The sequence below is a fragment of the Streptopelia decaocto genome (genome assembly GCF_964273445.1).
Source record: "Streptopelia decaocto genome assembly, chromosome: 1".
Classification (NCBI taxonomy): Eukaryota; Metazoa; Chordata; class Aves; order Columbiformes; family Columbidae; genus Streptopelia; species Streptopelia decaocto.
This window is the reverse complement of record NC_138663.1, coordinates 150,665,443-150,683,494: the sequence shown is the minus strand read 5'-3', so window position 1 is coordinate 150,683,494 and position 18,052 is coordinate 150,665,443. Positions and strand designations below refer to the sequence as shown.

At 36.9% G+C, this 18,052-nt stretch overlaps 1 protein-coding gene across 2 annotated transcripts in view; it reads right to left on the bottom strand.

Annotated features, from left to right (window-relative positions):
• Positions 1-1,681: 1,681 nt before the first annotated feature.
• ANKRD10 (ankyrin repeat domain 10) overlaps positions 1,682-18,052 on the bottom strand; it is a 38,642-nt gene continuing 22,271 nt past the window's right edge. The window contains exons 4-6 of one of the 2 annotated variants that reach the window (XM_082043572.1): positions 10,358-10,593; positions 6,303-6,398; positions 1,682-3,396 (exon numbers count right to left, since the gene is read on the bottom strand). In XM_082043572.1, coding sequence (XP_081899698.1) covers positions 2,909-3,396; positions 6,303-6,398; positions 10,358-10,593 — 820 coding nt within the window. In that variant the 3' untranslated portion in view covers positions 1,682-2,908. The remainder of the gene's footprint in view (positions 3,397-6,302; positions 6,399-10,357; positions 10,594-18,052) is intronic. The other variant, XM_082043573.1, reaches the window with a different exon arrangement.

The window sequence follows — 18,052 nt, the reverse complement described above, 5'->3', positions numbered from 1 at the left end:
AAAACAATGTCTCTGTGTCATCAGTGGTTACACATGTAAAGACAACTGGTAGAACTCATTCCACGTTTCACAATGTAAGTTCTTCACCTAACTCAGCACTTTCCCCACCAGAAGTGCAGTTGGATGTTTGGTTCATTACTTTTTATCATTTTATTGCTTGCATGTATCTGAAATTAGAAGACAAACTGAAAAACAGGAAAATCCAATGAAACTTAAGAAAGCTTTTTCCCGTGAGGGTGGTATGGGTACCATACGTGTGGGTGTGCATCCACCAACCTCAACCATGCTGTGATTCTTTGGCTCCCTATTTCACGTTCTATCTAAGATTTATGGGGTAAGTATACATGTTGTCTCAAAAAACACCTATAAAAAGGCAGTCTCAGAATTCTTATAAAATTGGTATATAATGCTTTAAAAATTACGCTCTAGGCTGAGGTACCCTCCATCACACGCTTCTATCTTGTGCAACATTAGTTGTAAAGGAAACAACCCCGCAAACCCACGCAGTGTGTCTACATCATATGGCCTTCACTGGTCTTCTACATTTAATTAGAATTTAATATCTAGCTTCCATGGGACGTGACAACTGACACAGACCTTGGCATCTGTCCCTCTGTTAGCATGCGGCTGAACACACGCACATAGAAGTGCTTTTTAAAATAAAGCTGTAAGTTCTCTCTTTGAACTTGAAACACGGTGTCTTTCAAGATATTTTTAGCTGAAAAGATGTAAAACTCGTGTGAATAAAAACCAAATGCACACTTAAAAAAAACCAACCCTGGCCTTATGAATACAGTATGAATATTGCTGTGCTAAAATGATGTACCTAGAATTTTACCATCAGCACAGACACATGCAAACTCAGTTGTTACCCAAGGAAAATCCTTTAGGAATCAGTTTATAGCCATATACATAAGATGGCAGTGCTTATTGAAAGTTAAGAGTTGCTTTGATTTATTTGAAGCAGCACAAGAATGCACACACAGAAAGCTTGGAAAATACTAGAAGAACCCCAAACCAAACGCTGCAACAAATTTAAGTTAATATCTCATGTTAAAATAGCACACGTGCCTCTGGGCGCTACATCAGCAAATTAAATTGCCCAAGGACAGGGCCCGGGTGCAGCTGTTTGAGCACAAGCAACTGGTCAGATGTGGGCCAGGAACAGCTTGTTTTGGGTGAGATTTGGGTTTCCTTGACGGTCTTGTTCATCTCCAGAAGGCACTGGGGAGTTTTGCTGGTCTGGTCAACCATTTGCAAAAGGTTGGTCAATTTTCCTACCAGTGCTACTCAATTCGGATACACCGCGAGTATCCTGTGTGTGGATAGTGAGCAACGCAGAGCATAACATCTGTTTAAAACACTGACTTCTCTGTCATCTGTAGAATTCTGCCTAAAAATGTTCAAAGGAGACTATAATTTCCATGAAAATCAGATGGCCGGTATTTTAACCCGTTTTAGGAGTTCAAGGCCAATATAACCTTCATACACAGAATATCCAGGATGTGTTTCTGTAACTCAATCGAGAGCAACTTATCAAGCTGTTTGGATTTGCTTCCATATACTGACAAAAGCAAGGAACTCCACAGCTGCACTGAGAAAGACTATTGAGAAATGTGATTTAAAAACTATTGAAGACTCGCTCAAATTGCCAATAAAATAATAACGTCTGAACAAAATATTTAGATACAATGTAATACGTTTCTTTATTATTTTTTTAAATCCAATTTGGAAAGGTCCCTTTTTAAACAAAACAAGAACAAAAAAATCAACACAATTCAGAGGGCTTATCTCATTTACCATATTCTTCCCCACTCTTCACTTATTGTAACACAAAGCAGCAACTTATATTATTAGTGCTCATATAGTGCACTTATATGAATTTTTGACTTGTGTATTAAGCTTTAAATACAATGTATTTCCCGTGAGCATAGCCCAAAGGCTACACAACGTTACATTTTCGAAGCATATGTTGAAAAAAAAATAACAGGACAATAAATGTATATCCAAGACAGTCAAACTCAAATATTTTGACTTGGCAAATTCTCTTAACAAGTAACAGCAATTTTTAACTGCGTACAAAGCAGAACGGTGCCAACATGCCTCCGGTCCGTGAGCTATGGTAAAATATCAAGCGTACATAGAAAGGAGAGAAGCCAAAGAAAACCGTCACAAACTCAGAGCCAACCTGAGGCAACACCCCACCGCGACCGAACAAAGGCAGCCCAGTTTCCCACCCTACAATGCAAAGAGCCCAACGACAAGGAAAAAGCACTTCCACGCCACAGAAAGTGAAAACGGTAACTCCGTCCAGTTTTGTCTCTGCGTTTTTTTAAAACAGCTTGTTCAAAAACTGTAAAGATGAACATCTAATTGTAGCAAACAAACGGTACAAACTATAGAGTCAGAGAAGCTCCAGAAGATTGCCACTTTCAACCTTGCATAGTGATAGCTGGCATTGATATTGCTACCATAGCTTCAGCAGAAGATATGGAAAGGAAACATCTTCACTTCTAAGTGATGCACATACGTAACATTTTCTTCACAAAATTCAGTTAAACATTGTATTAATAAAAGGGAAAACAGCTCTAAAAAGGGATAGTGTTCACAAGCTTAGAAATAAAAAAATACAAAACCAGAACATTCCATAATAAAAAACAGGAAAAAAAATCAACATTCCATCATAACAGCACCTACTTTATCACTAAATAAGCCCCATACATGCAACAAACTACAACTATTGCATAAGGCTGTCAAATTAAAGGTTTACTTTTTCATATAAACAAAGTGTAAAAATAGCCGTAAGTTGCAATCTTCAAATTTAATGCTATTGCGGGGATTCCATCCCCTCCACCCCCGTTTCATTTGGTAGCAATTTCGGTACGCGCTTGACACAAAGGTCATTCACCTAGGAACCGTGATACAAATACATTGTGCCTAGGACAGTGTTGTCGTACCTCTGTTCCACCTTGACAGAGTTGGAATGCTCAACAACGCTACTAAGCTCGGGGATGCTCTCGGCGGTGTCCCCAAACCCGTGGTAGTGTCCATAGTGCAAAGTATCTCCAGGGTCTTCCACCCACGAGGGCCGGTTAGAAACGCAGCTGCTCGGGCTGCCGTTCAGGTGGAGAGACCCACACATGTCGGTGGAATTATTCATGGCTTTTTCTGGTTCTTCGGTGCCATTACTGGCGTGAATTCGGTGCCTGCTGGGAGAAGTTATGCCGGGGATTATCCCGTTAGGCGTTAACGTTAAACACTCCTCGCGCCGGGCGTCCATCCTGCTGCTGAGCTGCTGCGCGGCGGTGAAATCCAAATGCCCATTGATGGCACATCCATTAGTCAGGGCATTCAATATGGGGCTACTGCTATTCATATCTGCATTAAGAAATACACCTGTCACCAACAATTAAGAATAAATCGAAATACAGCAAAATGTCTCCACTATACTCCACTTATTAAAAAAAAAATGTTTCTGTACACAGCTTTGAAAATAAATCTGTCCTTCCTTTATAACAATATAGCTAGTTCAAAGTAATAAGAGCTGACCAGTAAGCTTGTAGCATGGATTCTTATCTTGAAATTGCAACTATCTATCTACATTCAATGTGTAAATATGCCTGTATTAATCTTTGCAAAGACAGTGTGAATTTCTCAATTTTTTTTTTTCATTCAACAGTACGAAGTAAGTGTAGTAGACAACATTCTGGGCAGTATTCTGTAAGGAAGGTGGAATAAAAGGCATCTTTCCACCTTTACTGCAATTCCCTCTTGGGATAAAAGATTATGTACATACAAGAATTGAATATCTGAGTACCTGTGAGAGGTCGAAGGTGTTTTGTTTTTTCAGCTGTAATTTATCTGTGGCTTTTTTTTATTTTTAGTGGTAACTCTCACAGTACAGTATCCATCGGAATAGGTCAAATAAAGAAATGTTACGTTGGGGTGCTACTATAAAATGTTTCCAAGTTCCTTTATTCAGAAAGTACTTCAATTTATCCAGCAGCTTTCTAGATAATGTACCGGACAGGTTTGTATTTAATGGAAAGTTTGTGGTAACATCTGTACAATCCACATGCAAAATGCCTTACAATAGCAAGAGCAGAGTGCGCAGAAGACTAAAAAAGACCAGTAGCAGGAAACAAAATTCTAAAAATGTGCATGCAAAAACCACCGACAACTGTTTAAAGCATTTCCTCCTCTGAATTCAGTAATTAGTACAACAGTTTTTATTTCCATAAACAGATTTCTTCAATATGTCTGAAATGTATGCTTTTGCAGTGGTACTTAAAGTACTAGCACAAAAATGGGTGATATTTTCTGCCTTAAAAACACCTACTGGTAAAGGACTTCTAAAATTTACATCTATATTGGTAAAGATGAGCAAGGCAAATGTAGAAACTACAGACCTATCCGGTGACATTTAAAGCTTTTGCATTCTGTTATTATCGTTAGGTACATGCACATATGTTTATGTATACATGAATGCATAAACCCATGTGCAGAAGAGGATTACATTTACTGTGTATTTCCAATTCCAGCCAGTAAGTCTATCGGTAGCTTCCCACATTCATAAAACGCTGAGTTCCTGTTTAAGTGACACGTAATGAGTACCACTGTTTGACAAGGAAGGATCTGCAGTTTTGGGTCTCTATTAGTCCTTCGCATGGGTATTATATGAAATATGGATGACGATGCTGATTCTTCACACACAGCAATACCTAATGCCAAGAAACGTGTTTGATTTGTATCTCATTGGATGTACTAACAGGAGTTTCCCGTTCAGTCCCTATATGAGTTAAAATAACCACATCAGCTGAGCTCACTAACCATGAATTCTTACTGAAAGCTGAAAAAAACCCCAAACAAACCCATCAAGACGTCAGAGCTAATATTTCAGTGATGAAAACGCACAGAAAGAATTTCATACAGTGTTTATTAACTGAAAAGTGCAAAATTTTAACTGTTTAAAAAGAAATCCTTATTGGCTTTGCCAAATAAAATTTAATAAAAATGGCACTACTGTTAGGTAATATGCAGAAGTAGATAACGAATAGTTCTAGTGATAATTATAGAATCTTATTATTTGCTAAAAATTAGCACCTATAGTAATAGAGTATATTTATGAAAGACAATCATTTTTCCATAAATAAGAACACTTAGTAATTATCACTGGAATATATCATAGTCTACTCTTAAAGTACTGACTATATATATGTATATATATATATTTATTCCTAGTATATTAAAATATCTATTGATTATCATTCCCTTTGGTGAATCTGATCTGTGGCACAAAGCATAAACACATTTATCACACAACAAATTAAAGTCAGAAATCAAGTACTGAATATCATAATGCACTATCATAGTAACTCCATCCCTTTAGCTACAAAGTGCATGGAAAAAGCTGACCCAAGACAGTTTTAGTCGAAACTCTATACACATCCTGGGCTTACTAAAAGCACCTTGATTAAGCAGCCCTTAAAAAACTTAAGAGCATTAATATTCACTAATCCTAGTAACACTTTGACTGTTTCATGAATACCAGTACAAAACACAAAAACTGTTTTCCAAGGTACGATAGTTCCAAATGCTAGTTTAAGACCTGTGATGTTCAGTCTTTTATTTACATTAAAAAAACCTGTAGCAGGATCCTGCACTTATATCAGTGTCAGAACAACTTCTGAGCACATGGTATATGTCTAGACTATCCTTTATAGTATTCAACTGTTTTAAATATAGTTCAGTTGTAACGTTATTTTCAAAGCTATATAAGCAGTACGTTATGTTTCCCCATCAAGTCTTTTTATTAGCAATTAAATAGATTTAATGGAAATGAAGTGAATAACTTAAATTATTCCTGGATTTCCTTAGTCTGAAATTATAGCAACTAAAAGCAAGGCACAAGGTAACACAAGCCTCACGTTAAAAGTGAAACAGCCATTGTGGATTTTTGTTTATCTGAAATAATAATAAACTACTAATAAACCTTCTCTTTCTCCATTACAATATATCGCATGGAACAGCTAATTTTAGATAGTTACTAAACTCCCAATATAATGGGTGTTACAGCAATACAATAGTTTTCAGAACTCTAGACAACAGTGTGCAAAAATAAAGGACTAAGTTCTATACTTAAAAATAAAATGCATATTGATTCTTGCAACGACAAGGAGTTTGCATTGCAGAAACAGTGTATATTTCAATTTCTTTTGGTCCAACAGAAGTATTCTCCTGTTGTTTGGTGTCTTCAACCGTTTGAATGTTGTTGTAGTTAACAGGAAACTGTCCACTCCCACCTGATACAACAGCAAACTCTCTATCAACGTGCATATTGTCAGCATCGTCCTCAACTCCTCCGTTCATCATTGGTATTAAGCCATCAAAGCTGTAGGCTGATAAAAAAAGTCACATTTAGTCACTGGTGCACACCTGAAATCTCACCCAGCAAACAGATGAAACAAAAGCTTTTTGCAAAGAAATGTAAATTTTTCTCGTCTGAAAGCTTCTGACATGTTTGAGATTCCAAATGCAGAATAAGTACATGCCAAGTACTTGCCCATCCATATTAATCCCTCAAAATGGAGTTACCAGTGTACGTATCAGACCTTGTACATACAAATCAAACAATTATTAGTCTTGATCTACAAATAGACTTAATAAAGAGCAATTGAAGTTACTCATACAGCTAGTGTGACTGGTAGAGAAAAAGCATCTTGAGTGCCTACTGTCAGTCTAGACTGCTCCCTCTTTCACTACCAAGTCCCAGTTCCCTGTAACCCACCTCCCATTTACACCAGACTGCTCTAGGGACCCCTTCAAAGGCTGAACAAACAGATCTCCTGCCAAGAAAAGCCGACAAGTGGCCAGAATACTGTGGGAAATGCTTTAATAAGCAAGATGGGCTTGACCTCATCGCCTCTTACACCTCCCACACAAGGCACTGCTCCTGTACCATCTCAGGAGACTCTGTGCTGCTCTCACTCTGACATCAACACACCTTCCTATATACACTGTAAACACTCTTAACCTTATGTTGTAAAGGGCTACTTCAGTACACTGCAAGTCAGCTCTCATTACCTTGTGCACAACACAAATTTTCATGAACTCCTCATTTTTAAAGAACCTTAAGTAACAGCTTAGAGGAGACCAGGGTCTGTGGATCAGCGGGCTTCAAATTAACCTAAACCAGGAAAGGTATTTTTCCTAGATATCTAAAGGACCACGGAAGTGCTCTTTCATGTTAGCCAGTTCCAGGGTACACCCGGTAATGCCTTCCATCCCTAACTCTCAAAGAACACCTAAAAGCAGCATGATGCTGATACAGTCAGTCACCAGTTGTGTGCAGCAATAGAGTGTAGCATGTACAGCACAGTGCAAAATCCAATGTGCCAAGGGCCATGAACCATAGAATAGTTTGGGTTGGAAGGGACCTTCAAAAGTCATCTAGTCCAACCCCCTGCAATGAGCAGGGACATCTGCAACTAGATCAGGTTGCTCAGAGCCCCGTCCAGCCTGGCCTGGAATGTCTCCAGGGATGGGGCATCTAGCACCTCTCTGGGCACCCTGGGCCAGTGTTTCACCACCCTCACTGTAAAAAATTTCTTCCTCATGTCTAACCTGAATCTCCCCTCTTTTAGTTTAAAACCATTACCCCTTGTCCTGTTGCAACAGGCCCTGCTAAAAAAATCTGTCCCCATCCTTCTCACAGGCCCCTTTAAAGCTCTGAAAGGCCGCAATAAGGTTTTCCCAGAGCCTTCTCTCCTCCAGGCCAGAGGGGCAAGGACCAGGACTGCGACTAACACACCCCTGTGATTGGTTGGCCTGGTGTGCAACACCAACCACCCCATGAAACAGGGTGAAATTTCTGGAATTGACTTCAGAAGAATGGACATAAAATTCAGCTAATGTTTCTAAGCAAAAATATAAAAAATATTTGGTATACATTCTGAAAGCGGCAAGGTATTTAAGTTCAGCTGCAGCCTTTGGAACTCATTCTTGTATGACATTTAAAGAGAGTAATTAACTTGTATCACAGTATATCGTGTATCAGTGCTGCAGATACGTGTGTGCATACAAACCAAATTACCCGCAAGTAACCCCCACCCACTACCCAATCTAGCTATTCCAGGACAAAGGGTGAAGTGCAGCTTAAGTCTTTATCTTCTTCCAACTCTGCTGCTTACAAGTTCTTGTCGGGGCATCTACTGTGCCTGCTCACCACAAGCAGGCTTTTTCAAGCAGCGATTGTTCTAACCTGTGGTATAGCCATCAAAATCGGACTCTTCCCTGCAAATACAGGTTGCCTGCACTCTCCCTGAACATCTGGAATCTCCTCTGCAAGCAGACTTTAAAACACAACAGGCCAGTGTGTTTTTGGTAAGGGTAAAATGACCACAAAATTGTGCCTGTTTTGTAAAAAGGCTCGTTAAGCACAAATACGTACCAATGACTTCTCACTACTCAGCTCTGTTATTTACAAAGCACCTCAAAACCAGTGATTCATTCCCACTCCAACAAACCTTTTACATTGAGACGACAGGTATTATTGATGCCTGTGTCTTTGAGGGCAGATACCTCAGATTAGAAACTTCAGTTTCCACAGCTGGGATGCATCTCTTAATTAGTATCAAAACCTTCAGGCAAACACAGCAAAGCTTTTGCCTTTGTTCGCAATGGTCATAAAAAGTCATACTGGTTAAAACTTCAAAAATTAACTACTCTGATTGCTTCTCTAACATCTCTGCAATTGCTTAGGAGATCTCATTTGCTTAAATGCATTGTTGTTTTGTTTGTTCAATCTAACATGCACTGGACCAACTGTTTATGCTGAAAGGTAATGTAAATACTATTTCATCATGACATATAGAATAAAATTAGGTTGGCCAGTGCCACCCCCAGAGACTGTGGGAACTGCTACCTATTGACTAGATTGGAGTCATATCTGAAACTAAAAGAGATTACTGGTTATGAACATCCAGAAGGAATAGCTCATCAAAACAAAAAATAGCTATCTTTGACTTCAAACAGCACCTCCCAGCAACAGAACACGAATGCGCTGATGACATCTTTCTGTAGCTCTTAAGGGCATCTGTGTACTGCCTAACATTTCTCTTTTCGTGTAGCTACTTAAGCACTTTATTTCCAAGAAGCAGTCTTGTATTTAATTGTGTAGGCACTCTTCTCAGTCATGAAATTATAGTTTAGTCCAATTATGTGAAGTAACACATTCTGTTTATGATCAGCTATGAAGTCCTCTGTTAAGGTCTCTGATCCTGGTATAGTTGAAATGGTGGCTGGATAGCAAGTACTAAAGCAAATACTATGGAGTGTCAATATTGATCTAATTGATGTTGTCCATGCCGTATTTGGAAATGCTGCTTTACTCTCAGTTCCCTTCTTGTTATCTGGAATTAAGCACTCTATGAGCTCATCTTCTTTGTCTCACTGCAAGTCACGTATGTTAGAACAACATAAAGTTTAACTGAAGAAAGTGTCTTCAAGGAAGACCTACGAAGTCCTTTTCCTGATGCTAAACACAGGCAAAAGGAACACTGTTTGAGTGCAGAATGCTGCATTCTTTTTAGTAAGAATTTAATGGGCTGACGAAGAGAAAAGAAGCAGAGGATATTCTCTCTCATGTTATTAAGGGTGTTTATAAGATGTAAAAAAGATTTTGTCAGATAGCCATCAAAAATATCTTTTGAGGTTGTACTATTGCATCACTGCTGGTAGAGGAAGCAGCAGTATCCTCAATGCACAAGGTTGAATAGGAATCCTTAAGGTGCACTGTAGTCTTACATCCTCCTGAATTTATCAGTTGCCCTTGGAACATGATCCTGGAAACTTACGGTATGTTAACTTAAAATGCGACAGACATAATCCATCTTGATTTGAGAAATCTTTTTGCATTTATTTTTTTCTCATCCATCTCAACTAGTACACAGGTTTTGAATTCTGAATGACTCCTGAAGTGGAATTACGACCATCACCAGAACATCCAGGCATCTTTGTGAATTAATGCAACATTTGGCTCTCCTGAAGGAGAAAAAATTGAGGAAGAAGTAGAAGCTAATTTCAGCTCCTAGTCTTCCACATACTGTTCTTGGCATCATGTAACTTCAGCACTCTCTGTAAATAGAATTTCTGAACACACCAAGATGACAACAGGGAGAATTGAGATCTTGTGGCATGGAATAATTGTATTTATCTGCTTCTTGCATTAAATATGTAATTTAGATATGTCCATGAGTTTTTCAATAATACTCAACATCCACTCTGAAAGGCTTTAAAATGTTTATTTTCCTTTCTCAACAACAGCATCGTCCCATCCCTTTTACCTCTGGGGTCTCACCTTCCGTTCTAGCCTTCTTTACTCCAGCAGACTCCATGTCTTCAAAGGATCTCTTTCGACTTGTCCCACCACTGAACGGATTGGGACCTGCATTTTGATTAACCCCATTTAAGGTGCCATTGCTATAGAAACGATTCAGGTGACAGTTCTGGAGGTTCAAGAGAAACTGGGCACATTCTTGGAAGCCCTGGGTATGTGCAAGGTCTGCTGCTGTCAGGCCACTGGCATTTCTCAAGCTGTACAATACAAAGAAACTGAATTACACTCATTCATCAAGCCAGCTTGCTGCAGCTGCTGCCCTTACTGACTATCTATCTGTTGGTGATGAGAGAAAACATACACTTAGCAAATTTCTATTAAGAAATTAGTTATCAATCTTAGTTTTATAACTAACTTAACTTCTCGCACATATAGCTGGCTTCTAAGCAAAATTTGGGAGACAATACACTTTTAAATAAAATCAATATACTATGTGCCTTAAAAAAAAAATCCTATTTAAACTTCTCAAAATGCTTTATTCTAAAACAGTCCGAAGTACCTGATCTTTACATAAACTTCAGACTAATTTAAGCCTTGAATTTTAATATCTTCTGCAGTTTATTCTGCAATCTATTGCTTTAACTTGAGCAAAAGATCAAATACTCAAAACAAACTTAACATGACTTGGCAATTGTTCATGGCATTCTGGTTTCTAAGGTAACAACAACAACATCACCGTTCTTCCTAATAATAAAATATATACATATATAGAAAAATATAGATAAAGATGATATACTTAGTTATGCTTTGCTTATACTTCTTTCCTGGTTTGTTTCTCATTTCAAAGTGTGTGACATCATAAGTGCTGCGACTTGCTTTGTTATTTGAACCAAGACCTTTCCATGCAGGAGAGAAGAGCACTGGATTTTGAGTATTCTAATGAATCAAGGAGATTATAAACAAAATCTGGTAGAACATGTAGAGATACAGAGGTTTAATTGAAAGAGTGCTGTATTGCATGCATTTACACAAACATACAGTATGTCTGTGCTTAGAAATACGGTAACTTTTTAAGTAAGTACAAAAAAGTGGAGACAAGAGGGCTAGAAATGACAAAACTAGATTGTGAAGCGGAAGATGACAACAAATCTTTGCTAAGTTTTTTCCGCCCTTCCAGACAGATGTAACAAGTCAGAAAATTGAATTTTTGTTTCTTTGTTTCAGTAATTTAGACAAGCCCATTACTTAAAAATCCAGAAACAGAGCAGCCAACAAAATAAGAATTTGGAAGATCAATAGATTTGATTCTGTTGAAACTCATACCAAGTGGAAAACAACTCACTCCAGCTCATGCAAAGAAAACAAAGAAAAAAGCACAGCTTTGCTTTCTAGATCATTGCAACTTGTTTGCTATAGAAATTAGACTAAAATATCTTTAGAAACTATTATAGAAAGACTAATTCAATAAATGGATACAGCTGGATTACATACAATTTAGAAAAATTTGGTCAAAATACTACAGAATCAGAAAAATCATTAGGCTAGATCAGGGTAATTTCATTCCATATTACAGTCAACATTTACTTGGACTACTAGTGAAAATCCAGAGAAGAGCAGCCAAGAGTGGTCTAGAAAACAAGACTTTAGAAGGCTGAAAAATAGTCAAAAGAAATGAAATCTCAAGGTGGAGCTATTAGTTCTGATTACCTGGAAGATAGCTGCAAAGAGAATAATCTGTGTTTCCAGTGCAGGCAGCATATGAATGGAATTAACATGAACAAAGGATGTTTGAATCATATAATTGTTTTGGTTGGAGAAGACCTTCAACATCATCAACTTCAACCATTAACCAGACACTGTCAAGCCCACCGCTAAACCATGACTCTAAGAACCTAAATCTTTTCAAGACCTTCAGGGACGGCGACTCAACTACTTCCCTGGGCAGCCTGTTCCAATGCCTGACAACCCTTTCTGTGAGGCTTGTTGCTTGAGAGACAGACAGGTCTTAGAGTTAGACATTAAGGGAAAGTTTTGGAGTAAAAAGGTTTCTGATCTCTAGAGGGTTCTCTACCTCCTCTTAAGAGCAGATTATGATTTCAGAAATTCTGCAAAATCCAGTCAATCGCTTCCCATGCTGACCTAGACAGCCTGTTGAGGTCCCTGCTAACCAACATTCAATACTCTTTTGGTAGTTCTCATTTACTTGTGTAGTAGCATGTGGATGTAACACAAGGCAACTACAATTTAAGAAACAGAAATTTCAACACATCCGCTCTGGGCAAAAACTGCTCAGTTCTCTGAAATCTATTTTAAACTTGAAAGGACCAAAAGGACACTAAAAGAAATCTCAACAAGACCAAATTAAAATTACAGAAAGATAAAAATGACCAAAACAATATGGTGTTGACTGATTACCTAATTTAATAAAACTTCAAAGAGTAAGTAATTCTATCACCAAATACTATTGAACAATACCTTTTATTTGAAAAATGGACTACAAGACAGACTATAGTTAAGTCAGCATTTATCAAAGGAACGGCAATATAATTTGCCAGAGGCATTTTGAGATGTACAAACTAAGGGGCAAGTGTGTAAGGCTACATGACCAAACTATGGGAAAGAAAAGTTTCCCAGAAACAAAAATAAATGAACTTTAAATTAGTGTTTGCCAGATTTAAAAATGTAATGACCTTTGGTATTTTTAGATCTGTCCTCTTAGCAACTCTTCCTGAACAGCTTACTATTAACAAGCAGACAAAGATGTACTTGTTCTACAGGAGTATTTTGGAAGTACTGAAGAGTTTTTAAAGGGACTCAAGCACACTGGGTGTAACATGCTTGCTTCTCAGAGTTTAGAAACAGCTCTCTTTAAAACCTAGTCTGAACTTAGCATACCAATTTCAACTGAACTTCCTGTGTTCAGAAGTTAGTAATGACAAAAGACAGGGGGGAAAAAAGTTAAAGGACATTACAGGATCCAGATGACTCTAGAAACTGGCTGGCCAATTGCTACAGAAGAGAACACAACTGTTTAAGTTCTCCCTGCTCCCTCCTGTTGGGAACACCAGAACACCAGTTTTCTTTAGCTGATTTTTCTAGCCTTCTCTACAGGGAAAATTTGGCAGTGGGAACACAAAAGGCAGCAAGAGCCAGATGTGCTATACTAGCTTATTGTAATAAAATGCAACTAATCCAAGAAAAAACAGATAACTCAATTAGCAACATGCACAAAGTAGGAAAGAAAATGCTTTTAATAGGTATGACAGAGTTTTACCAGACTGGAATAGTTTTATGAATTTCCAAACATGTAGAAATACTGTCATCATTGTGACAATTCTGAGTGCCTGACAGAAAAACACTGTCTTATACAGTCCTTCTAGAAACCCTGAAGTGGTGTACTTGAATGAACTAAAAAGCCAGGGCATCTACTAGACCATTCTTTAAAAGCATCAATCTGGACTTGGAGTGGTACTACCCTGTCACAGCAGCAGTGACAAGGAACAGTGAACACATCTGTAACTGCATCTACAGTGCATGGTCCACCTCAAATGCTGCCAATGTCTGAACATGAAGCAGCAGCCTCAGCTTAGCCCATGAGTCAAGAATATAAAAACCATTACTGTAAACAGACTCCCTTATAGGAATGAAAGCAGAAATGGTTTACTGGCCCAACTACACATAAGAGGAGTTCCTTCTCTTAAGAGTAATCCCTATGACAGTCCTTGGTTATAAGCTGCAATTATATGTAAAATTATTATCAAGGGAAAAGGAGCAGTAACTGAAGATTCATTTGGCTATTAAGTAGACTACATATGGCATGGACTGCAAAATCAACAGGCAAGGAACTCAAAGAGGTAATCACTATTTTAAAGTAATTTTTCAATTACTTCCACTGTCAGAGATGTACCCTGAGAGGTATTTATCTTCATTTCTCATAGCTGCCTACATAAAGGAAATTTCCTGCTGGTTTTGTGTTTTTTCCTTCTCTCCTTTTTTTCTTTCCCTCAATAAAGATGCAGAACTTAAGGACAACCTTATGTTCTTTTTCAGAGTTTTTCTCTAAGCTAGGCTACCTAACTGAAACAGGACTAAGCAAAGAACAAGACTGGTATTTTTCAAATACGACCTTATGAAGGAAGAAGCTACCAGCAAGGAAGGTGTGGAAGGATGTAGGAAAGCTGTATTAAAGAAAATCAAAACTTAAGCTCCAAAAATATAATTCCCTTTTTGGCACCTACTCCAGCCAGGAACACACATGAAGGGTAGAACTGACAAACAACAGAAAAATTCCTTACTCAACCTTGCCCAGGATTAAACGTAGTTTTGGTAAGTGGTCAGAAAGTCAATTCACTGGATGCTTAGAAAACACATACCTTGCAACATTTAAAGCAATTCAAATATTTGAAATACGAATGACTCCTGTTAAGATCCTTTTACTTAGCACATTTTTTTTTTTTACTTTATATTTTATTCATTATTTCAATGTAATTCATATTACTAGAAACGAATTGAAATCATGAAGCATGATATTATTTAGCCTCAGCCCTCTTGTAGGCTAAAATCCAGGAATGATAAAGACATTGTTTTTCTTGAAGTACAGAAGTATGAGATGCTAACTCCAAAGCAAAAGAAGAAAGACAAATGTAATCGAAAAGATATATTTTTGTATTTTAAAGTTATTCTAAATAGAAAAAAAATCCATGAGAAAAGTTGAGGAAAGTCCAGATATCAATAAGCAATCTTGAAGCTCCTTGACTGATGATATTTAACAGTTGAATTGTTCTGTAGTGACAGGTGTTTTTAAAATAATATAATCACGCATGTTTTGAGTTTAAGAATTAAATCTCTTACTTTTTATGTACGTTTATTCACACAACTTCTACAGTGCTTAAAGCAGCATTCTTATAACACGCTTTTCTTCTTCCATCAAGTGATGTCCACCGTCAGTCTTCAAAACTAACTAATCGCGTAATGAAGAGGACTTTTTAAAAATCTGTTTTTCTCCCTTTGGTTGACATAATCAGAACTCTATTTTAAAAGCTCAGTTCATCTGAAAGTCCTGGTACCAAATGAAAGCAGCTATAAAGAGCACACTGATGAAGCAGATGTTTACATTTCCTTCTGAAAGGCTTTAAAAATGCTGTCTCTGAGTTTAATTAAATTCTTGTTCAAAAACAAAAGAGATAAATATAAGACCAAACAGGATTGGTGTACAGAATCATGAAGTTAACTTTCAGTTTAATAAAAACAACCTCCTAAACGAAAGCTACTTCAAGCTAACCACAATTTGTTGTTTCAAGAAGTTCACTAAAGGAAGGAAAATCTGAGGCAAGCTCCCCCAAAATATGCAAGACATTACCACCATGATTAAGTTACAGAAAGAAAAAAATAACAAAAACCCACAAATAAAACAAAACATAGAATTGTTTAAATATAGCTACCTTTGTGAAAGAAAGATTTACTTCAAGATAACTTACAAAATTTACTCTTAGAAGGATCTGTAGAAAAAAAAAAGATGACTTGTGCTTCTTACAGTGGTTTCAATTGTTCATATTTTTATACTTATTGGAGGAAAAAGCAAGTACATTTCTATGTGTCTTTAACACAGAAATACATTTCAAATATGCTATTTTTCACTTATAATGTCACATACCTTGAAAAACAAAACAAATGTTTGCCACAAAAAGTCACAGTAAATCTTTTTGAAAAAACATTCATATATGCAAAAAAATCCCTAAATGTTTAATTTTAAATAGTGATTACATCGCCTACAGCTTACTGTGTTTTTGTTAATGCCATGCGACAATCTAAGAAAATAAACCACAGTTTTTGTATATCAATGTAATATCTGTTAAAAAATACTGATCTCAACTTATCTATTGTTAGTTTACAAATAAAAATGTAGATACATGTAAATTAGGGTAAGCAAAGCATGCAAATCTATAGATTCTATATCTGAATTCCTAGATTAGCATTAAAACCAATCACCGCAACAAATACCTCAACAGTATGCCTTGTGTGCAGAAAGGAAGCGATACTGAACATTCAATGCCACAACTGTAAGGTTTTCGGAGAAGCACCTGTGGCAGTTTCAGCAGTTTCTATATGGAATGCTCCCCCTTTCTAGGATTACTTGAAAAAATCAAGTCAATTCGAATTACGTAGCTGTAAAACATTGAAATGTGTAGTTTTTACAGTTTCAGAATCTTCTGTTTGATTTAAACGGGCAATGGTGCATAAACAGGAAACTTATATCATAAGGGATCACATATTTGCAGGCAACATTAAGATTAAAAGTTACATTAACATACATAAAGTGCTGTAGCACATTATTCAATATGTAAGCCATTATCATGTGACCACCTTAACAACAAGAAACTAAGCCTTTTATGCTTTTAAAGCATTATTACTTTCATCCTGAAACGAATCTGTCAGTTCTTCATTGAAATTTATATAGAATGGATTAAAATTACCGGTCAACTCATGGCTTCAATTACTTTAAATTTGGTAGGCTGTACCTCGAAAGAATTAGTAACTATTCCTATACAAAAATTAGCAGATACAAGGATTAAAACAAAACAAAAGAAGAAAGAGAAAAAAAAAGATCAGAACACTAAAATGCCCACAGTAAGAAAAAAACGTTGCCTATATAAACATCAGTATACTAGTCTAAAATTTCTAAAGCAAAATGATTTTCAAATACTAGACTTTAAGTGTTTTAACCCTTTGGTGTCCAAATACAAAAGCTGTAAAATAGTTTCAAACTTTTTTTTCAGATACCAAGAGAAAAATGTTCTTAACTAAATAGACGTGTGTCACTGCTGGAGACGGCTATAAAAATTCATACCAGAATTTCATACTGGGCATCTACAAAAGCACAAGTTGGTGCCACGTTTTTATTTCACAACAAAACATACGGCAGCTGAAATAATTTTAGACTTTTAAAAACAATGGTAAAGTTTCTCAGAGCATTCTCCAAAATCGTAACAAGGTGAATATCCTGGAAAGAAGGAAGCTCTTCTCTGTGAAGCCACTTTTTTCCACATCAAAATCAAGGTTCACTACAAATTATGCAGCTCTATCAGCTCCTACATACTTCAACTCAGGACTGAGCAAATGCTAGCAGAAGAATTCATTAAACATGGTAGGCAACATTACAATTATTAAAAGCATCACTATTAGGTAGTGATTTATTGCTGTATCTGCATTCCAGTTTATGTGCTTTAAGAAGACCTCAAACAGTGGAATGATTTTTAATATCTCTTGTAAAAACAATTCACATTTTCAAGTAAACTTTTGCTTGAACAATATAGGCCTATCTGACTTTGCCTGGTATCAGCAATCAACAATATTTTAAAACTCATATCCCATTATGTAAGAAGTGATTCCTAAACACAGCTCATAAAAGGAAGGTATGAAAGACTATAGTAACTCTTAAAGCAACAGTCTGATTACAATAACACAAAAGACCTCCCTATTAAAATGAAAATAAATATTTCCCAGATCGCTAGCAAAAATGAACTCCTAATAAGCATCTTTTTAGTATTACAGCCACTTTAAATCCAAAGACAATATAAGAGTTACTTAGCCAGCCAACTTCATGAAAATGAGAAATATCATTGCTGCTGCTGCTATCAAGTTTCTAGAAACAGACCAGGAATTGTAGATAATGTTGCTTACCATGAGGAAAGCTTTATGGAAGGCTTAATAGGAAAG